Source organism: Macaca mulatta, chromosome 6 (assembly GCF_049350105.2).
Source record: "Macaca mulatta isolate MMU2019108-1 chromosome 6, T2T-MMU8v2.0, whole genome shotgun sequence".
In the NCBI taxonomy this organism is placed as follows: Eukaryota; Metazoa; Chordata; class Mammalia; order Primates; family Cercopithecidae; genus Macaca; species Macaca mulatta.
Window position 1 is genome coordinate 70372842 of NC_133411.1, and position 20102 is coordinate 70392943.

At 34.8% G+C, this 20102-nt stretch overlaps 1 protein-coding gene across 9 annotated transcripts in view; it reads left to right on the forward strand.

The window, feature by feature from the left end:
• The window catches only part of IPO11 (importin 11), a 229617-nt gene that overhangs the window by 61103 nt on the left and 148412 nt on the right, over positions 1-20102 (forward strand). For all 9 annotated transcript variants that reach the window (XM_015140096.3, XM_015140095.3, XM_001083045.5 and 6 more), the window contains 8 exons: positions 3365-3413; positions 5618-5688; positions 11670-11862; positions 12581-12733; positions 14002-14045; positions 16043-16133; positions 17551-17598; positions 18341-18446. In XM_015140096.3, the coding sequence (XP_014995582.1) occupies positions 3365-3413; positions 5618-5688; positions 11670-11862; positions 12581-12733; positions 14002-14045; positions 16043-16133; positions 17551-17598; positions 18341-18446 (755 nt within the window). The remainder of the gene's footprint in view (positions 1-3364; positions 3414-5617; positions 5689-11669; positions 11863-12580; positions 12734-14001; positions 14046-16042; positions 16134-17550; positions 17599-18340; positions 18447-20102) is intronic.

Sequence of the window (20102 nt, forward strand, 5' to 3'; positions counted from 1 at the left end):
GTCTCGATCTCCTGGCCTCAAGTGGTCCGCCCTCTTTGGCCTCCCAAAGTGCTAGGATTACAGGCGTGGCTGTGCTTGGCCTAGTTGCATTTTTTTTTTTTTTTAAATAGATGAAGTGGCCTTTTATTATATTTAGATCTGTGTTAGTATTCACAGTAAGTTTAGCTCAGGCAAAACATTGCTTTTTGTAAGTTGCTTTGGGGGTTGCTCAGGAGTTGAGAAAAAAACAAATCTAATTAGGTCTTTAGGTCTCCCCTACTAGATTTGACCAGAGCCATTAAAAAAATAGAATTTTTTTGTATATTGATGAGATTTGATTGAAGTAATTGTTCTATTGTTAAAAGAGTTTAAAACCGATTAATATACATCATCGTAATATGATGGTTATTTCATTTTATGAAAATTGACATACTTTTTATTTAAGTTAAAAATTTCAGAAAAAGAAACTAAAAAATCGCTTATAATCGTACTCTTCAGAGATACTGCTGAAGTTTATAAATATCCTTGAAGACATTTTATGCATATTATTCTGGATAGACCTTCTCGCTCAATTTGATACAAATGGGATATTTACTTGTTGTTTCCTTACTTGCATTTTAAAAACAAACTAAGCATATTATAGATATTTTTCCCTTGTCAGTTGTATTGTTACATGTTATTTTTAAAATGATTGTATGGTACATTCATATGATTAGTGTCAGTAGACTAATTTTTTACAAAAAAGATATTAATATAGGATTCTTATAATGTACTTACACAGTTATCTGTTGATGGACATACAGGTTCTCAGTTTCTCATTTTCGATAAAAGATATGAAGTGAACATTTAGGTAACTGTTATGTGGTTTTCTAATCTCTTTAGGATAAATTCCTAGAATTGAAAATGTTGGGTTAAGCATATGCACCTCCACAGTATTGATACGTATTACCACATTGCTGAAAGATATCAAGCCTCAATTTAAATCCAGATACACTTTAATTGCCATACTGCCAAAAAAGATGATCAAGAAACCAACTTGACAACTCCCTTTCAGTTCCCTCACTAGAATGTATAAATTCCATGAAGGCAGGGGTTTTGTTTTATTCACTGTGACTCGGAGCTTGGAACAGTCTTTTTTATATAGTAAATTCTCAATAGTTATTTGTTTAATGAATAAATCCTTTATGTTAGAAGCAATATGTCAAAAGCCTCAGGAATTATATGCAATATTACTCTCATTAACTAGAATATTATGTTTATCTTTTTTTAAGTGAAAAGGAGTTGATTTGATTTATATTCCTGTGAGGTGAAATAGTGGTTTACTTGGGCTATCATTGATATTTTGTGAGCGTTAGCTTTGCCTTAAGAGTCTTCTGTTTGCATAAATCATATGTCAACCTTTACTCAGTTATAAATGCCTCATTTTAGCAATTAAGGTATATCAATCAATTAGAGGATAAAATCTTAACAAATTAAGGACAACGTTTCAAATAATATAAAGATCTTTTTTTTTTTTGAGACAGTCTCACTCTGTCACCCAGGCTGGAGTGCAATGGCATGATCTTGGCTCACTGCAACCTCTGCCTCCCAAGGTCAAGGAATTCTCCTGCCTCAGCCTCCTGAGTAGCTGGGATTACAGGCGCCTGTCACCACGCCCAGCTAAGTTTTTGTATTTTTAGTAGAGACAGGGTTTCTCCATGTTGGCCAGGCTGGCCTCGAGCTCCTGACCTCAGGTGATCCACCCGCCTCGGCCTCCCAAAGTGCTGGGATTAAAGGCGTGAGCCACTGCACCTGGCCTAAAAATCTGAAAAACAACAGAGAGCTTAAAAGATGCTAAAGAAACGATACATGACAGTGGTGAGATTCTGGGCTCTGAAGGCAGGCACCTTGATATGATGGCTTTTAAAATCGGTGGCATTTATAATTTTTTACTTTCTTTGGAGAATAGGACTATTGGACCCTTTTATAAATTTAAGAGACATGGGATCTCTTAGTGATCTTATTCTTTTATATTGAAACCTTTTGCTGTTTCATTGTTCTGTTGTTACTTTTTCATTATAAATTACTGTCAGCTATGCTTTAAAAAGACAGAAATCGTATGAAAATGGAAGATGATGCAGTAGTGAAGTTGTCATCCTGAAGTTTTCTTTTTTTAATTGTGTTGCCAATTAAATTAATATAACACAATTAAATTGTATTAATTGTATTGCATCCCGTTTCTGGAAAAGTATAAAGGAAGACTGGAAACATTCATTTTACTCTGCTTTTAGCTTTTATTTAATATAGTTGAGAATTCAGAATTTTACATTTTCTACCTGAAATGACAGAGAGGGAAGGAAATTGACAGAGGAAAAGGTTTACTAGTTTTTTGATGAGTCAGTGGACGGGTATTTAGAGTCTGAGAGCAGTACTCTTGACTCTAATGTTAACAATGAAATTGATTGTCTAAGTAAAATCTCAGACACTAAGTCTTCAGATAATAGTATCCTAGTTGAATTTTCTCAAACTCAAGAATTGATGAATGAACAGTATATTTCTGAGGATAGAGAGGAATTGTGGCATTCTAGAGTTAATTATTTTCTAGGAAAGCCACCATCATCCAGTATTTCATGACAAAACGAGACCACCTCATTTGCTAATAGAGTGTATGACATCTTTTATGATGTTTGTATGCCAACATTTATTGATACAAAGATGTCTTCTATGTTTAAATTCTTATTAAAAATTTTAATTTTTTTCACTGTTTTTATTTATTCCTGTTAATTATTCAAAACATATCTTAGAATATGTTTTCAAAAATAATGGTCCATTAGACCTAGCTGGTATATGTTGATGCCTATCTAATAACTAGTATCTGAGGACCAATGTGTCATATACTTGGAGTTAGGAACTGTGGTGTAAATAATTGGTACCATGCATTCATTTTTTGAATACTTAATTATTGCCAAACAAAGTTCCAGGATTCTGGGATAAAGCAGTAAACAGAGCACAGTTCTGGCTCTCAAGGAGCTTATATTCTAATGTAAGGAGCCACATAATAAATGGACAAATGCAGTATTTCAAGGGATTTAAAGCCTGTGAAGAAAAATTAAAGCAAAGTAAGGAGAATAGAGAGTGTTTAGTGAAACAGGATGCTTAGAAAGTAATTTTTTATTTATTGCAAAGTGATTTATGTAACTAAATGAGGTATTGAAGAGGTGAAATACTATAGTTGTTTCCTTGTTTATAATAGTGAATTGTTTTTTGCTTAGCTAATTTTAACTTATTTTTCTTCAGCTAACTTTTTAAAGTGATGTAATAGATTTGTTTTAGTATCCCTGAAAAAGGTACAAGGTAAATTTTTATAACAGTAAATTGAGATATTTCAAATAATATTCTTTTCTAGGGTTTTTTACATGGAATATTTGAACGTCTAAAACAGTTTCTGGAATGCAGTAAGTACTTTCATTGCAGTCCTTTTTACTGTAGAATTTTTATTCATTAATAGCTAGGATTAATGAGGGATTAATAGATACTTATTCTTTAATAGCTTCTGTTGCGCACTTGTAAATCTGGAGAAAGTGTCTCTTGTCAAATTGCCCCCCTGAGTGAGCACTTGATAGCTGCAGGATCCTATATGTAGCTAAAATGAGTATTTTGTATCAACTTTCTGAAGTTAAGTTAGAAGCTTAGCCTTTGTCTCATATACAGAAGTCCCTCCTTGGACTACAAACCAAGACCTACAGCGGATGCTTGAAACCACAGATAGTACCAAACCCTATGTGTACTATGCTTTTTCGAGCTAATATCCAAAGTGACTACTAAGTGATTAACAGGCGGGTAGTGTATATAGCTGGGGTTTGCTGGACAAAGGGAGGATTCTCGTCTGGGGCAGGACAGACTGGGCCAACTGGAGATTTATCACCATACTCAGAATGCTGCACAATTGAAAACTTAAGAATGGTTTATTTCTGGAATTTTCTATTTAATATTTTTGGATTGTGATTGACTGTAGGCACCTGATACTGGGGAAGGCAAAACAAAGAGGAGACTACTGCACTGGTAATGAGTGTAGAGAAATTTCCCTTGTTGCCAGGCTGGTCTCAAACTTCTGGGCTACAGCGATTCGCCCACCTTCATCTCCCAAAGTGTTGGAATTACAGGTGTGAGCCACCTTGCCTGACCAAAACAGATTTTTAAAAAAAGATTTCCCTGAGGCCAGGCATGGTGACTCACGCCTGTAACACCAGCACTTTGGGATGCTGAGGCGAATGGATCGCTTGAGCCCAGGAGTTGGAGACCAGCCTGGGCAGCATGACAAAACCCTGTCTCTACAAAAAACATTAAAAAGTTAATCAGGCATGGTGGTGTGTGCCTGAAGTCCCAGCTACTCAAGAAGGATTGATTGAGCCTGGGAGGTCGAGGCTGTAGTGAGCAGTGATCTCACCACTACACTTCAACCTGGGTGACAGAACAAATGCCGTCTCAAGAAAAAAAAAAAATCTATTTTGTGTTCGTTCCCCTTTCTATATTTCTTCTGTGGCTACCCCTTTCCAGGCAGATGTTCACAACAGTCATATGTATAACAAATATGACCTATAGACTATATGCCAAATCCTGTTTAGACTTCTTGTAGACTCTTTCACTTTTAGTATTTGCTGCATATCACTGTGATATAAATTTCCTTAACTGACAGTTTCATTTTGTAAATCCCTTGTTCATTAACCTCCACTGGCTTATCTTTAGCATCCTTTATTATTTATTATCCCATGTGAGAGACTATAGCATTTATATTTGTGTTGTATTTTACTGGTGGTCTGTTTGTTATCTTCTTCTTCCATGTGATTGTAAGCACCTTTATTTGGACATACACATGTGTGCACGCACAAATTGTGTGTATGTGTGTGTATGGGGATTTGCTATCCTGAGAAGATATCTTAGTCTACTCTCTTTTAAGGAGCTACTGATTGTTTTATGTTAGTTTCAATTTAGTAAAACATTGTTGAGCCTTTTGGCAGACACTGTTCTGGGTACTATGCATGCAAAGATGAATAGGAGTGTTCATATTGTGTAAGTTACGTTTTCTAAAAATAGTCATTTTTCTCTGGCCATCCTGTGGGCGTGGCAGAAGGAAGAATACAAACCCTTCCAGGAGAGAATAAGACAAATGAACAAACAGAATATGAGGAGTATTATTAGAGAGCAGAGTAGCTGATGAGCTGGTGGACATTGTTCTGAATGTACAAAAAAAAATCACCCCAGGGAAATTATCAGAATCAATTTGTCAGAAGATACAGGAAAAATGATAATGAGTATGTTACTCCTTGAGTGCTTTATTTTACACATGTGTGTTGTACTTCAGCTGTGACATTTAGTTTTTAAATGTTATCCATGATTCGTTGCTAAAACGACTATTCTTTTACTATAAAAGTGAGTTCAGTTCATATATTAGGATTAATTTTGTATAATGTGGCACAGAGGGCTACTGTGTCATTCGGTGTAAATCTTGGTATTGCTTTTTAAATAATGAATTCATAATGCATAATATGCAAAAATAAAACCAGCAATATTATTTTTGTAAAAGTTTTGATGTTGTCTTGGTTGTGAACTTACAGAGTATTATTAACTTCTACTAATATTTGAAATGTATTTTTAACAGGTAGAAGTATAGGTACAGATAATGTGTGTAGAGATAGACTGGAAAAGACCATCATTCTTTTTACTAAAGTGGTAAGTTTTTAAAAAACTTGTTTTCTCAAATACAATGCACATTCAAATTTAGAATGGAAAATGATATTTTTATAACTATTTTCCCTTTAGTGTAAGGAAACCTATGTTCTGACTCCTTATAGGAAAGCTAAAAATTGCTTTTGTATGTACTTTCGAATACATATAATAATTAAATTTATATAACATGTCATAGTGTAAGTCACCTTGATACATAAAAAATCAATTCTAATATTAGAGTATTTGATTCTTCCAAAGCTCGTTATTCTTTGACCCACCGGAGAAAGTGGAGATGAAGATAGCAGTGCAGTTCAGCTAGAAGCAGATCAAATGTAGCAGACAGGAAGTCAGTATGTTCAGAATGACCATCAGACTATCTTCGTCCATACTAAGTATCTTTTGAGTGGAATTATAGGGGGTGCACTGTGGTAGGCAGTGTGTATAATTACATTTTTTAAAACATTAATTTTTATGAAATTTTGGGCTTGAAGGATTGGGAGAAGTGCAAAAATTGGGTTACAGCAGTTAGAAAGACCTAGCTTGGGGACTACTTGCAGTAAAATAGGTACTTGAAGATAGGTGGGAATACCTAAATCTGTAATCTGTTTCCCTTTTTAATTAAAGATTCGATAATAGGGGAGGGGTTGCTTATTCCCTGGGAGGGGAGAAAAGGAGCAGAAATGAGCTATTTTTTATCTTCGTGTTTTAGGTAGTAATTACCTTTAGTTTCAGTTGTCTTCGTTTTTCTTGTTCCAAGTAGCCTCAACAACAGAAGTTCACCTAATCTTCCAAGATACAGTATCAAATTGACTCAGATTCTCTGTTAAAAAAACACAAAGCAAAGTAGAACAGGATGATGTGCTTAGTCAAAGAGGACTATACAGTATGTATCACTGACACTTGCCTGCACCTCACAGTCCCTACTCAGTATATCAATTACATAAGTAAAAGTTAAAGAGCATTATGTGGATGATCTCTTTTAGAAAACACATTTATTTAGCTGTGGGATTTTTCAGTTCTTTCAGCTCTTTCTTAAGGTAATGACATGGATAGACGGTATCTGTAATTCTACTTTACATAACATGTTGGAAGCAATTTCATTTATGAGATTCATATATATGATCTCTAAGAATTTATTAAAGCTTTTTAAGTTAGAATATTTCAAAATAGGATGAAGTTACTATAAATAGAATTGAGTAACTTTGAGTCTTCATAACATCATCACTCAGCAACTATTACCAACATATGGCCACAGTCAGTCTTACTTTGTCTGTGTGCTTCTTTCCCCTCCCACCCTTGCTGGTTATTTTAAATCAAATCCCAGATGTTATCTAGCATTATCTGTAAATATTTGAGTGTGTGTCTTTAAGTGGTAGGGTTTTGTTTTGTTTTGTTTTGTGCGTGGGTGTGTTTTGAGATAGAGTCTTACTCTGTCACCCAGGCTGGAGTGCAGTGGTGTGATCTTGTCTCACTGCAACCTCTGCCTTGTGGGCTTAAGTGATCCTTCCACTTCAGCCTCCTAAGTAGCTCGGACTAGAGGCACCTGCCACCACGCCCAGCTAAATTTTTGTATTTTTGTTAAAGATAGGGTTTTGCCATGTTGCCCAGGCTGATTTCGAACTTCTGGGCCCAAGTGATCCACCCACCTCCACCTCCCAAAGTGCTGGGATTACAGGTGTGAGCACTACACCTGGCCTGTTTTATTTTTTTTAAATAGGATCTTAACACAATTATTATATTTAAAAAATAGTGAGAGCTTCTTAATGTCATTTAAATCTCTAGTCAGATTTTAGATATCTCTGATTGTCTCATGAATTCTTTATAGTTTGTTTGAATCAGTATTCAAGTTGCATTAGCTCCCTTTCCATCTGTTCCAAAGTTATTTCCTTGCTGTTATTTCTTGAGGTAACAGGTAATTTTCTGTACTTTTTCATGTTTTGAATTTGATTGTTTCTATCTCCATATGCGTTTTTAAACATGTTCTTTAGTCTCCACAGTTCTCCTCCCATATTTCTTATAAGTTGGTAGTTAGATGTAGAGGCTTAGTCACTTGCAGGCTTTTTTTGTGGGGATAGGGCAGGGATGGCAAGAATATGTTATAAGTATTGCTGTGTATTGTATGACATGCACACATGCAATATGGCACACAATGTCTGGTTGTCTCTTTTTTCTTTTTTTTTTTTAATTGTACTTTAAATTCTAGGGTACATGTGCACAATGTGCAGGTTTATTACATATGTATAATTGTGCCATGTTGATTGGCTGTACCCATTAACTCGTCATTTACATTAGGTGTTTCTCCTAATGCTATCCCTCCCCCATTCCCCCACCCCACGACAGGCCCGGGTGTGTGATGTTCGCCACCCTGTGTCCAAGTTTTCTCATTGTTCGATTCCCACCTATGAGTGAGAATATGAGGTGTTTGGTTTTCTGTCCTTGCAATAGTTTGCTCAGAATGATGGTTTCCAGCTTCATCCATGTCCCTACAAAAGGACATGAACTCATCCTTTTTTGTGGTTGCATAGTATTCCATGGTGTATATGTGCCACATTTTCTTAATCCAGTCTATCACTGATGGATGTTTGGGTTGATTCCAAGTCTTTGCTATTGTGAATAGTGCCACAATAAACATACGTATGCCTGTGTCTTTATAGTAGCATGATTTTATAATCCTTTGGGTATATCCCCAGTAATGGGATGGCTGGGTCAAATGGTATTTCTAGTTCTAGATCCTTGAGGAATTGCCACACTGTCTTCCACAATGGTTGAACTAGTTTATACTCGCACCAACAGTGTAAAAGTGTTCCTATTTCTCCACATCCTTTCCAGCACCTGTTGTTTCCTGACTTTTTAATGATTGCCATTCTAACTGGTGTGAGATGGTATCTCATTGTGGTTTTGATTTGCATTTCTCTAATGGTGAGTGATGATGAGCATTTTTTCATGTGTCTGTTGGCTGCATAAATATCTTCTTTTGATAAGTGTCTGTTCATATCCTTTGCCCACTTTTTGATAGGGTTGGTTGATTTTTCCTTGTGAATTTCTTTAGGTTCTTTGTAGATTCTGGATATTAGCCTTTTGTCAGATGCATAGGTTGTGAAAATTTTCTCCCATTCTGTAGGTTGCCCGTTCACTCTGATGGTAGTTTCTTTTGCTGTGCAGAAGCTCTTTAGTTTAATGAGATCCCATTTGTCAATTTTGGCTTTTGTTGCCATTGCTTTTGGTGTTTTAGTCATGAAGTCTTTGCCCATACCTGTGTCCTGAATGGTATTGCCTAGGTTTTCTTCTAGGGTTTTTATGGTTTTAGGTCTAACATTTAAGTCTTTAATCCATCTTGAATTAATTTTTGTGTAAGGTGTAAGGAAGGGATCCAATTTCAGCTTTCTACATATGGCTAGCCAGTTTTCCCAGCACCATTTGTTCAATAGGAATCCTTTCCCCATTTCTTGTTTTTGTCAGGTTTGTCAAAGATCAGATGGTTGTAGATGTGTGGTGTTATTTCTGAGGACTGTGTTCTGTTCCATTGGTCTATATCTCTGTTTTGGTACCAGTACCATGCTGTTTTGGTTACCGTAGCCTTGTAGTATAGTTTGAAGTCAGGTAGCGTGATGCCTCCAACTTTGTTCTTTTTGCTTAGGACTGTCTTGGCAATGCGAGCTCTTTTTGGGTTCCTTATGAACGTTGAAGTAGTTTTTCCCAATTCTGTGATAAAGTCCTTGGTAGCTTGATGGGGATGGCATTGAATCTATAAATTACTTTGGGCAATATGGCCATTTTCATGATATTAATTCTTCCTATCCATGAGCATGGAATATTCTTCCATTTGTGTGTGTCCCCTTTTATTTCATTGAGCAGTGGTTTGTAGTTCTTGAAGAGGTCCTTCACATCCCTTGTAAGTTGGATTCCTAGGTATTTCATTCTCTTTGAAGCAATTGTGAATGAGAGTTCACTTATGATTTGGCTCTCTGTTTGTCAGTTATTGATATATAGGAATGCCTGTGATTTTTGCACTTATTTTTGTATCCTGAGATGTTGTTGAAGTTGCTAATCAGCTTAAGGAGATTTTGGGCTGAGATGATGGGGTTTTCTAAATATACAATCATGTTATCTGCAAACAGGGACAATTTGACTTCCTCTTTTCCTAGTTGAATACCATTTTTTTCTTTCTCCTGCCTGATTGCCATGGCCAGAACTTCCAACATTGTGTTGAATAGGAGTGGTGAGAGAGGACATCCCTGTCTTGTGCCAGTTTTCAAAGGGAATGCTTCCAGTTTTTGTCCGTTCAGTATGATATTGGCTGTGGGTTTGTCATAAATAGATTTTATTATTTTGAGATGTGTTCCATCAATACCTAGTTTATTGAGAGTTTTTAGCATGAGAGGCTGTTGAATTTTGTCGAAGGCCTTTTCTGCATCTTTTGAGATAATCATGTGGTTTTCATCTTTGGTTCAGTTTATGTGATGCACACGTTTATTGATTTGCGTGTGTTGAACCAGCCTTGCATCCCAGGGATGAAGCCCACTTGATCATGGTGGATAAGCTTTTTGATGTGCTGCTGGATTTGGTTTGCTAGTATTTTATTGAGGATTTTCACATCGATATTCATCACGGATATTGGTCTAAAATTCTTTTTTTTTGTTGTATCTCTGTGAGGCTTTGGTAACAGGATGATGCTGGCTTCATAAAAAGAGTTAGGGAGGATTCCCTCTTTTTCTATTGATTGGAATAGTTTCAGAAGGAATGGTACTAGCTCCTCTTTGTACCTATGATAGAATTCGACTGTGAATCTGTCAGGTTCGGGATTTTTTTTGGTTGGTAGGCTATTGATTATCACCTCAATTTCGGAGCCTGTTATTGGTCTATTCAGTGATTCAGCTTCTTACTGGTTTAGTCTTGGGAGGGTGTATGTGTCCAGGAATTTATGCATTTCTTCTAGATTTTCTAGTTTATATGTGTAGAGGTGTTTACAGTGTTCCCTGATGTTTGTATTTCTGTGGGATTGGTGGTGATATCCCCTTTATCATTTTTTATTTCATCTATTTGATTCTTCTGTCTTTCTTCTTTGTTAGTCTTGCTAGTGGTCTATCACTTTTGTTGATCTTTTCAAAAAAACCAGCTCCTGTATTCATTGATTTTTTTGAAAGGTTTTTTGTGTCCCTATCTCCTTCAGTTCTGCTCTGATCTTAGTTATTTCTTGCCTTCTTCTAGCTTTTGAATGTGTTTGCTCTTGCTTCTCTAGTTCTTTTAATTGTGATGTTAGGGTGTCGATTTTAGATCTTTCCTGCTTTCTCTTGTGTTCATTTAGTGCTGTAAATTTCCCTCGACACACTGCTTTAAATGTGTCCCAGAGATTCTGGTATGTTGTGTCTTTGTTTTCATTGGTTTCTTTTTCTATGGCTAAGATTGATGAGCGATCTATCAACTTTCCTTAGCAGCTTTTCTCCTATTTTAACAGCGTTGATCATCATTTGCCTAGATTCATTATTTGATCAGGAGTTACAAAATGATGGCATTCTAAGTCTGTTACTCCTTTTGCATTTATTAGCTGAAAATCTATAAGGAAGACGTCTCCCTCGTCAGCTATATGATACATTAAAATATAGTTCATATGGGAAAGGGAAGATAATATTTAAATTCTTTGTCTTAGTCTATTACTTTTAAAGGTCTATCTGTTGCATATTTAAGCATTTTGTATCATATTTACCCATTTTTATAAAATTAAGTATGAATTGGGTCTGTTTTGGTTTTTGTACTGAAAATAATAGAAAGTTCTTATTATGAGATATAATCTAACATAATCCACATTATATGATGTGCCTCAAGAAGGGTTATGATACATGTGAAAACTGAGTGAACGTGGACTCCACACTAAGGTTCAGACTGCTAAATGATTGTTAGTAAAGTTATAATTGAAGTGATTATATTTCAATATGAATTTGGGGAAAATACATTTTAGTTTTTATTTATTTTTATTTTTTTTACAGCTTTTAGACTTCTTGGATCAGCATCCCTTTTCATTTACTCCTCTAATTCAGAGATCACTGGAATTTTCTGTAAGCTATGTTTTTACAGAAGTTGGTGAAGGCGTTACATTTGAACGATTCATTGTCCAATGTATGAATCTTATTAAGATGATTGTCAAAAATTATGCTTATAAGCCATCCAAAAATTTTGAAGGTAATTGTTTTACTGACAGTTTAAAAGAATTATTTTAATCTTAAGTGTGAAATAATTGCTATATTTATATAATTAAAAAATTTTTATTTTAGTGTGAAAAATAAATTGTTGCTAGGACATGAAATAGAGGTGAGGATTATAGATTTTAATATGTTTATACTAGCTTTTAAAAACAATGTAGTACATTTAATAAGCCATTTTTTGTAGCACAAGTTGGTTGAAGCTTAGGGACTTTTAAGAATTAGGTACTATAGTCATCACTGCTGCTCATATTGCTGGGTGTATTCATTTGAACAAATAAGAGCTTTCTCTGACTTTATATAAAGGGTGGTTGTTTCTAGACATGTTAAATTGTTGTATTATTTGAAATTCATTCATATGTGTGTGTACCAAAGTGAATGAAGAAGTCTTGTTGGTAGGGGGAGAGAGAAACACACGCACACCCCCCATATCCTCTATATGTGAGGAAGTCATTTCAATGTGGCGTGATAGTATTGCATGGTAATATACAAGCTGTAATGGTAAGACAGAAGCAGGATTGATGTGGGTATGTTGTAAGGAAAGAGTATCTTTGAGATTTGTTTATAATAAAAATGAAAATTTATGCACAAGTATAACTTTTTCCCTGAGAGTGTATTTTTTGTTTATTTAAATTACATAATCCAGTGTGGCTACAATGTTTGGCTATACAATTAACTTGGAAATTTCATTTTTCCAGATAGCAGCCCTGAAACTCTTGAAGCCCATAAGATTAAGATGGCATTCTTCACATATCCTACTTTGACAGAGATATGTAGAAGATTAGTCTCTCATTATTTTCTGTTAACTGAAGAAGAACTGACAATGTGGGAAGAAGACCCAGAAGGCTTTAGTAAGAATTAATTTCTTAGTGTTAGCATGACTTTTCTCCCCTTTCTATAAATATCTGTTTGAGTGATAGGTGTAATATTGTATTTTCATACAGCACTTTTGATCTGGAAATCTTGGTTTTTTAAAATTAACTTACTCTTTCTTTGTTATCCTTTAGAACAAATTGAGAAACAGAAAATGAATGACTTACACAAATATGATGTAGAATTTTGTCCAGGAAAAGATGTTTTTAGTTTTTAGATTCCTTTACAAATATGTAGTTTCAAACAAAAATATAAAATTAACTCTCTCTTATCAGGTCAGTTTCTGTTTTGTGATTAATTCCATATTATTTTTTATTTGTAGAAATTCTTGCAAAGAAATTTGGAGGTTTTTGAATTGGTTTTTTTTTTTTTTGGACAGGACATCTTTGTATCTGTTTGAATTTTAGTACTGGATAGATAAGTGGAATAAGTCCACTGGGACCCTTGCTGTAGAAAATCAAGGAATCATGTGTCTAATAAAGTACTTGTGTGTGAATTACTTACGCTATGGTGGGACATAGGCTAGATTTTAGCCTCCCTTTTCTCTTTGGTTGGATGCCCTTGCGTAGTTACAACATGTTTCCTAATATTTTAAGAGTGCCCAAAATTTTTTGTAATACTTATTTTCGCCATCCTTTTGGTTTTTAAAAATAATTTTAATACAGGATTGTACTGTACAACATGTCTTTTCTTGTTTTTTTTTTTTTTTTTTTTTTTTTTGCTTTTTTCTGAAACATCTTGTTTCGATTTGCTCTCTTTATATAGTACATACAATATTGTAACATGAAGCATTGAGTCCCTAAATTTTTAAGAACCCTGAAGTATTTTACTTTAAATTTAAATATAAATACAAGAAATTTATGGAGAATGTGAGTAATCATTGTACCTAGTGAAACATGATTACTGTATTGAAATGAAATGATTCTCAGAATTGTAATGGTATTGGATCAGGTGATAGCAGATGCCCTGGAAATGACAAGTACTTTGAGCTTTTTTCCATAAAGCATTGTTGTCGAAAATGAGAATGCTTATGGATATAGTAAGCACTTAATAGACGACTGTGAGATTCACAGCTGTGATCTGTAGCATATAGTAACAAAACCTGTGTAAGGCCTGTGTTCCCAAGGATTTGCTCTTAATGTTATGTTTAGAACAGTTCACAGAAATATTATACTGATGTTATTCAGATCTTTGTTTTCCAAACCAAGATGTTGAAAATGTCATTATTACATATTTTTAATTGCAGCAGTGGAAGAAACAGGAGGAGATTCTTGGAAATATAGTTTGAGGGTAAGTATTAATTGCAAGAAAAATTGATAGGGGAAAGCTTAATCCTTCTCAAGCTCTTAGTAGAGAATGACACTCTATTAAAGATTCCAAACACTTGCTGGGCATGGTGGCTCACACTTTAATCCTAGCAGTTTGGGAAGCCAAGGTGGGAGGATTGCTTGAGCCCCGAAGTTCAAGACCAGCCTGGTAAACATAGTGAGACCCTGTCTCTGCGAAAAGTAAAAAAAGAAAAAAAAAATTAGACCAGAGTGGTGGCGCACACCTCTAGTCCCAACTATTCAGGAGTCTGAGGCAGGAGGATTGTTTGAGCCCAGGAGGTTGAGGCTGCGGTGTGCCATGGTCATGCCACTGCATTCCAGCCTGGATTACAAAGCAAAACCCTGTCTCTTTAAAAAAAAAGAAATTAAAGATTCCCAACATTAAGTCAGACAGATGAGAAACTGTTTATAAGAAACTAAGAACTATATTAATATTAAATTATGACACTTAATCTGAATTTTTTTCGTTTTGTTAACTTGGAGTTTGAAAATGAATTTTTTCTTCATCTTTCCCATTGCTTGGGAAATAATTGTCATTGCACAAACAGAAAATGTTGTCAAAGTAAAAGCTGCCACTCTTAAGCTAGAATTTTTTCCTTCTATGTATTTCATTAGTAAAGTTTCTTTTGGTATGTTATTTCTCTTACCACTTAGTGTGATTCTCAGAGACCAACCCATTGCTTTCAGTTAGAGGATACTTTTACAGCACATTTATTAATATGACAAATGTTTTGCCATTACAGATGTGATGTTTGAGCTGTTATTTTTAAGATTTGTGCTTACATAATTTACAGAATTTGCTATTTGTTTTCCAAAAATATTATCTTTAATGTTTTTAGACTCGTAAACTTACAGTTTGTTAACCAGAGAGATTACTGATGATTTTAAAACTTTAAACAATTTCATTCCTTTAATTTTTAAAAGTTTCTCTTATGGAGAAGTTTAAACATACTAAAAAATAGAATAATATAATGAGCCCTTCATGATAACCTAGTTTATTAGTTATCAACTCATGGCTGCTTTAGCTTCCTGTAAACATCTTCCAATGTTGATGGTTTTGAAGTAGATATCTGAGATGACACATCCTCTGACCCTATTTCAGTGTGTATGTCTATAATGTTCCTTTTGAAACAGCACACTAAACCTTAAAAATTTAATTAAAAAATGTAAATATTGTGAACCATCTAGTGATTCCTTTTTTTTAATTTAAATAAAATAATTGTTAAAAAATTTTTTTGTGGGTACATAGTAGGTGTACATATTTATGGGGTACATGAGATGTTTTGATACCAGCATGCAATGTGAAGTGATTCAGTACTTTTTAGAACCAAATGAATCTTTGTTTTTAAATGTAGCTAACACTAATTTCTGTTACTGCTTGTGTTTGTTAAGAGAAAGACTACTCTATTTGGCAAATTGGAGTTCCTGTTTTTGCTTATTATATCATTGCTAAGAAAATATGTAATAGCTGCTTGGGAGGCTGAAGCAGGGGAATCGCTTGAACTCAGGAGGTGGAGGTTGCAGTGAGCTGAGATCGTGCCACTGCACTCCAGCCTGGTGACAGAGTGAGACTCTGTCTCCAAAAAAAAAAAAAAATTCTTGGATAGTCAGCTATTTATAGTACTGAACTATAAACGAGTGGCTACAGAATGCTTTTTAAATTTAAGATATGATTAATTTAAAATGTACACTTTGCTTGCCATAGTTTTAAGTTTTTGAATGCGTAATGACAAATAATTGAAATAAGGAAATCAAGTTTCTCTTATTAATTATAATTCGATTTTGTTTTCCTTTGTGTTGGTTACAAAAAATGGTAATCTTACTTTTTTTTAACAAATCAAAAGTTGGAAACATTTTCAGAGTTTTAGGATTTTAAGATTGAGTATTTGCTTTGTTATAGAATTAGTCAATATAGTATGCAACTGTTTTGATGGGAAATTTGTCTTTTTCCCTCTCCAGCCATGCACTGAAGTATTATTTATAGATATATTCCATGAATATAATCAGACTCTTACTCCTGTACTTCTAGAAATGATGCAAACACTTCAAGGTAAGGCATATTTTGTGAGTAACTTTGAGTTAATCTATTTAACATTTAGTTAAGAAATAGTCTGAGTGCCTATAATGCATACGGTACTGTTTCCTGTGTCATATAATGAATATGAATTTGAGAAAAACAATTTTGAAACTTACTATCTTCCAAAGGGGTGGCACTTGAGATAGACCTTGAATTATAGTTTGGAAGATGATAAATTTTCCTGTAATAAATGCAGTAGAAGCAAAAGCAAAACAGTAGTCGTATTGCTTGCAGAAAGTCTATCTGGAGCATGTTGTTGAGAAATAGTGAGAAAAGGTTAAAATAGTAAGTGTTAGCCTCTCAGAATGGTAGCAATGGGAATGGAAAGAATTGATGATGGATTTGAGAGAAAATATTGATGTAAATTTTTGACACTTGATCCATTACACTTTATACACAAGTAATGAATTATCTGCCTATTAACTAACATCGATTTATGATTTTTGTCTTTTCTGCTAGACTGTAAGTCCTAGGGGCATTGATCACGTCTGTTTTGTTTATACTTTATTCCCAGTGCTGGGCATATTCATTAACTATTGTTACTTGATTGACTTTTGGTAACTGATTGAATGTGCTAGGGAAGGAAAAGTGATCAAAGATGATCCTAAACTTTTGAGCCTTCATGACAAGGAAACAGTTACCTCATTAGAAGTGGTAGGAGATAGAGATGTACTTTTGAAGTGCATGTATATAAGGAACCTTGGGAAAACAAAAGAGGATCTTAAGGACAGAACCTGAGATTTTCACCTATAGGGATATGAGGAAGTAAAAGCCTTGTAAAAATCCCAGGTGTGGTGGTGTATCCTAGAGAAGAGCATGTTGTCAGAAGTGAGTGTTGGCCAGGCATGGTGATTCACGCCTGTAATTCCAGCACTTTGGGAGGCTGAGGTGGGCAGATCACTTGAGCCCAGGAGTTCCAGACCAGCCTGGACAACGTGGCAAAAACCTGTCTTTACAAAATTAGGAAAATTAGCTGGGCCTGGTGGTGAGTACCTGTAGTCCCAGCTATTCAGGAGGCTGAGGTGAGAGGATCATTTGAGCCCAGGAGTTGAGGCTGCAGTGAGCTGAGATCACTCCACTGTACTCCAGCCTGGGTGACAAAGCAAGACCTTGTCTCAAAAAAAAAATAATTTTGTGGTATATAGCACATTAGCATTTTGTAGTGTATATTTTCTAGAATGTTGTTTGTCATAACATTTGGTTTTTAATCCTGTGTTCTCTAATGATAATCATAAAACTTAGACTTTCCCTTTGTACCTGTGTCCATGTTTGATACCATGAAATGTGCTGTACTTAATTGAATTGGGAAACTAACAAATTGTGTTTAAATATAAATTTTTAAAAATCCAGTTTTATTTGCTTCTACTGATACCTGTTTTTTTTTTTTAAGGACCCACAAATGTGGAAGATATGAATGCACTGTTAATCAAAGATGCTGGTATGTTAAACTTAAGTGATTTAGAAGCATTTATTTATTCAGTAGATGGAGAGTCTGTTTTGTGGTAGATTTTATGCTGAGGGTGTTGAGATATAAGAGTAACTGAAATATGGGAACAATCTGATTGGGGAGATAACCAAGTAAAAAGATAATGCATAATGCATTATAATAATGCTATACAGGATAGTTAATGCTAAAGTAGGTGATGATCACCAGGTAGTTTGGTGTGTCTAAGGAAAGACTCCCAAAGAAGTGTAATGGGAGAACACAAGGATAAATAGGAGTTACATGTGCACGGAGGTGGTGGTGGAAAGAGGGTGGTGCATTCCAGGGAGAAGGAGCAAAAGATACAAAGACTTGAGGGAAAGAGGAGGAAGCACAGTTAGAATTTGAATTGTGACTATTTTGGTTTAACTAAAGCATTGGGGTTAAGGGTTGAGTTGAGACTGGAGAGAGTTAAGTAGGGACCAGGTCATAAAATATTACATCCATTTTAGAAGCAGCCATTATTTTATCATTTTTATAGTTGGACTTAAATATTTTAGAATGAATTGAATTTTCTGTTTGAAAGTAGTAAGGAATATTTAGGGAAAACGAAGTAAAATAATGTTTCTAAAATGTCTACTTAAATAATTACCCTAATTAACATATTGTGTGTTTCCCTTAATTAACATGTTTCATACACTCATTTGCAGATCTGATATCTGAAACCTTTAATTTTTTTCTTAAATTTTCTTCTCAGTGTATAATGCTGTTGGATTAGCTGCTTATGAGCTCTTTGACAGTGTTGATTTTGATCAGTGGTTTAAAAACCAGCTTCTTCCAGAATTACAAGTCATTCACAATAGGCAAGTATAAAATTTTGTATTAATTATCCACTTACTTTTCCTTATTTATTCTATTAATGAAGACAGGAAGGTATTAAAATGGCTTACAATTTAAAAAATGCAATCGTATGAGTTAAGTAATGTCTTATGTGGAAAGGAATAAGAATTTTGACGTCTGGGAAGTATTTGACGTATCAGGTAGTTTGTGAGAGAAAAGGAGGACTTTATGCAAAGATGAGGGAGGATTGAGGTCTCTGAGTTCAAGAAACTATGCCTAAGAAAAAGACAATTGGAAACTTAGCAAGAGGTATGCCTAATGTCAGAAGTAGCCTAATCAAAGTAACATCTGTGAAAGGTGAGTGTCTTGGGATCACATAATGCATACTGCAAGTCTCTGGGAAGACAGAGTGGAATGTAGAGACATCATGACAAAAGTATTCAAGTACACTTTAAGTTCTAGTTGAGGTACCTAATTAAATAGTACAGATTCATATTACATTTAGTACTATGAATGACGAAATAAATGAATTTAGTACATTTAATAGCACATTTGCCCAATGCTTTTTTTTTGGAACAGTCTCATTCTGTCGCCCAGCCTAGAGTGCAGTGGTGCAGTCTCAGCTTACTGCAACCTCTACCTCCATGGTCCACGAGATTCTTATGCCTCAGTCTCCTGAGTGGCAGGAATTACAGGTGCACGCCACCACACCTGGCCAGCCCAATTCTTATGTTTTAGATACATTTAAGCACTTGCCTACTTACTTAAATTTTAGGTGTAGAATACATAAAATGAAAGGAAAAACCTCTTTCATAGTTTATAAAATTATTTCTTAGTTTAAAATTGGATAATTTAAAAAAATTCTAAGGGGCGTTTTTCTTAGTTTGAAGGGTACAGTTCTACTGATTGACTTCAGTATACCTGCGGCCTATCAGAATACCTAGCACGTAGTCATAGACAGACAGTTAATATTTGTTGACTAAACTAACGAACGTACAGAAGGTCACATTTAGAGCCACAGAATTTGTAGAGTTGGAGATACTCCAATTCTTGCCAGTAAGTAGCTGTTTATCTCTTCAGTTATTCAATCATTTATTCAGTTAACATATATTTTTAACACTTGGAATTTGCCATGTCCCATAGGCAGTGTTGAATAAAATAGACTCTGACTTAGTCTCAGGGAGCTAGTGAGCCTTTGATGGAGAGAGAACTTTCATTGGCGAGACAAATGTGCAGTTTAGTTGTCCTTGAACCCTAGAGGCTATTTAGTATAAGATCCTCACTGTCCAGTACAGAAGCTCCCTACGTGTGGCTATTGAACACTTGAAATGTGCTTAGTACAACTGAGGAAACAACTTTCCAATTTTAATTAATTTAAATTTAAAAATTAAAGCCATGTAAAATATTTATTGATTACATGTTGAAATGATAATATTTTGGATATATTGGGATATGTAAAAATATTAATAAGGTTTTATTCATTTTTTTCCTCTTATAATGTGGATACTAAAAAATTAAAATAACATACATGGCCTGCATTGTATTTCTAATGGACAAAGCTGATGTGGACCAGTGTTCTCAAACTTTAATGTACATAGGAGTCACCTGTTAATCTTGTTAAAGTTTAGGTTTTGACTTAGTAGGTCTGGGACAGATCAGGCAATGCACACATTGAATAG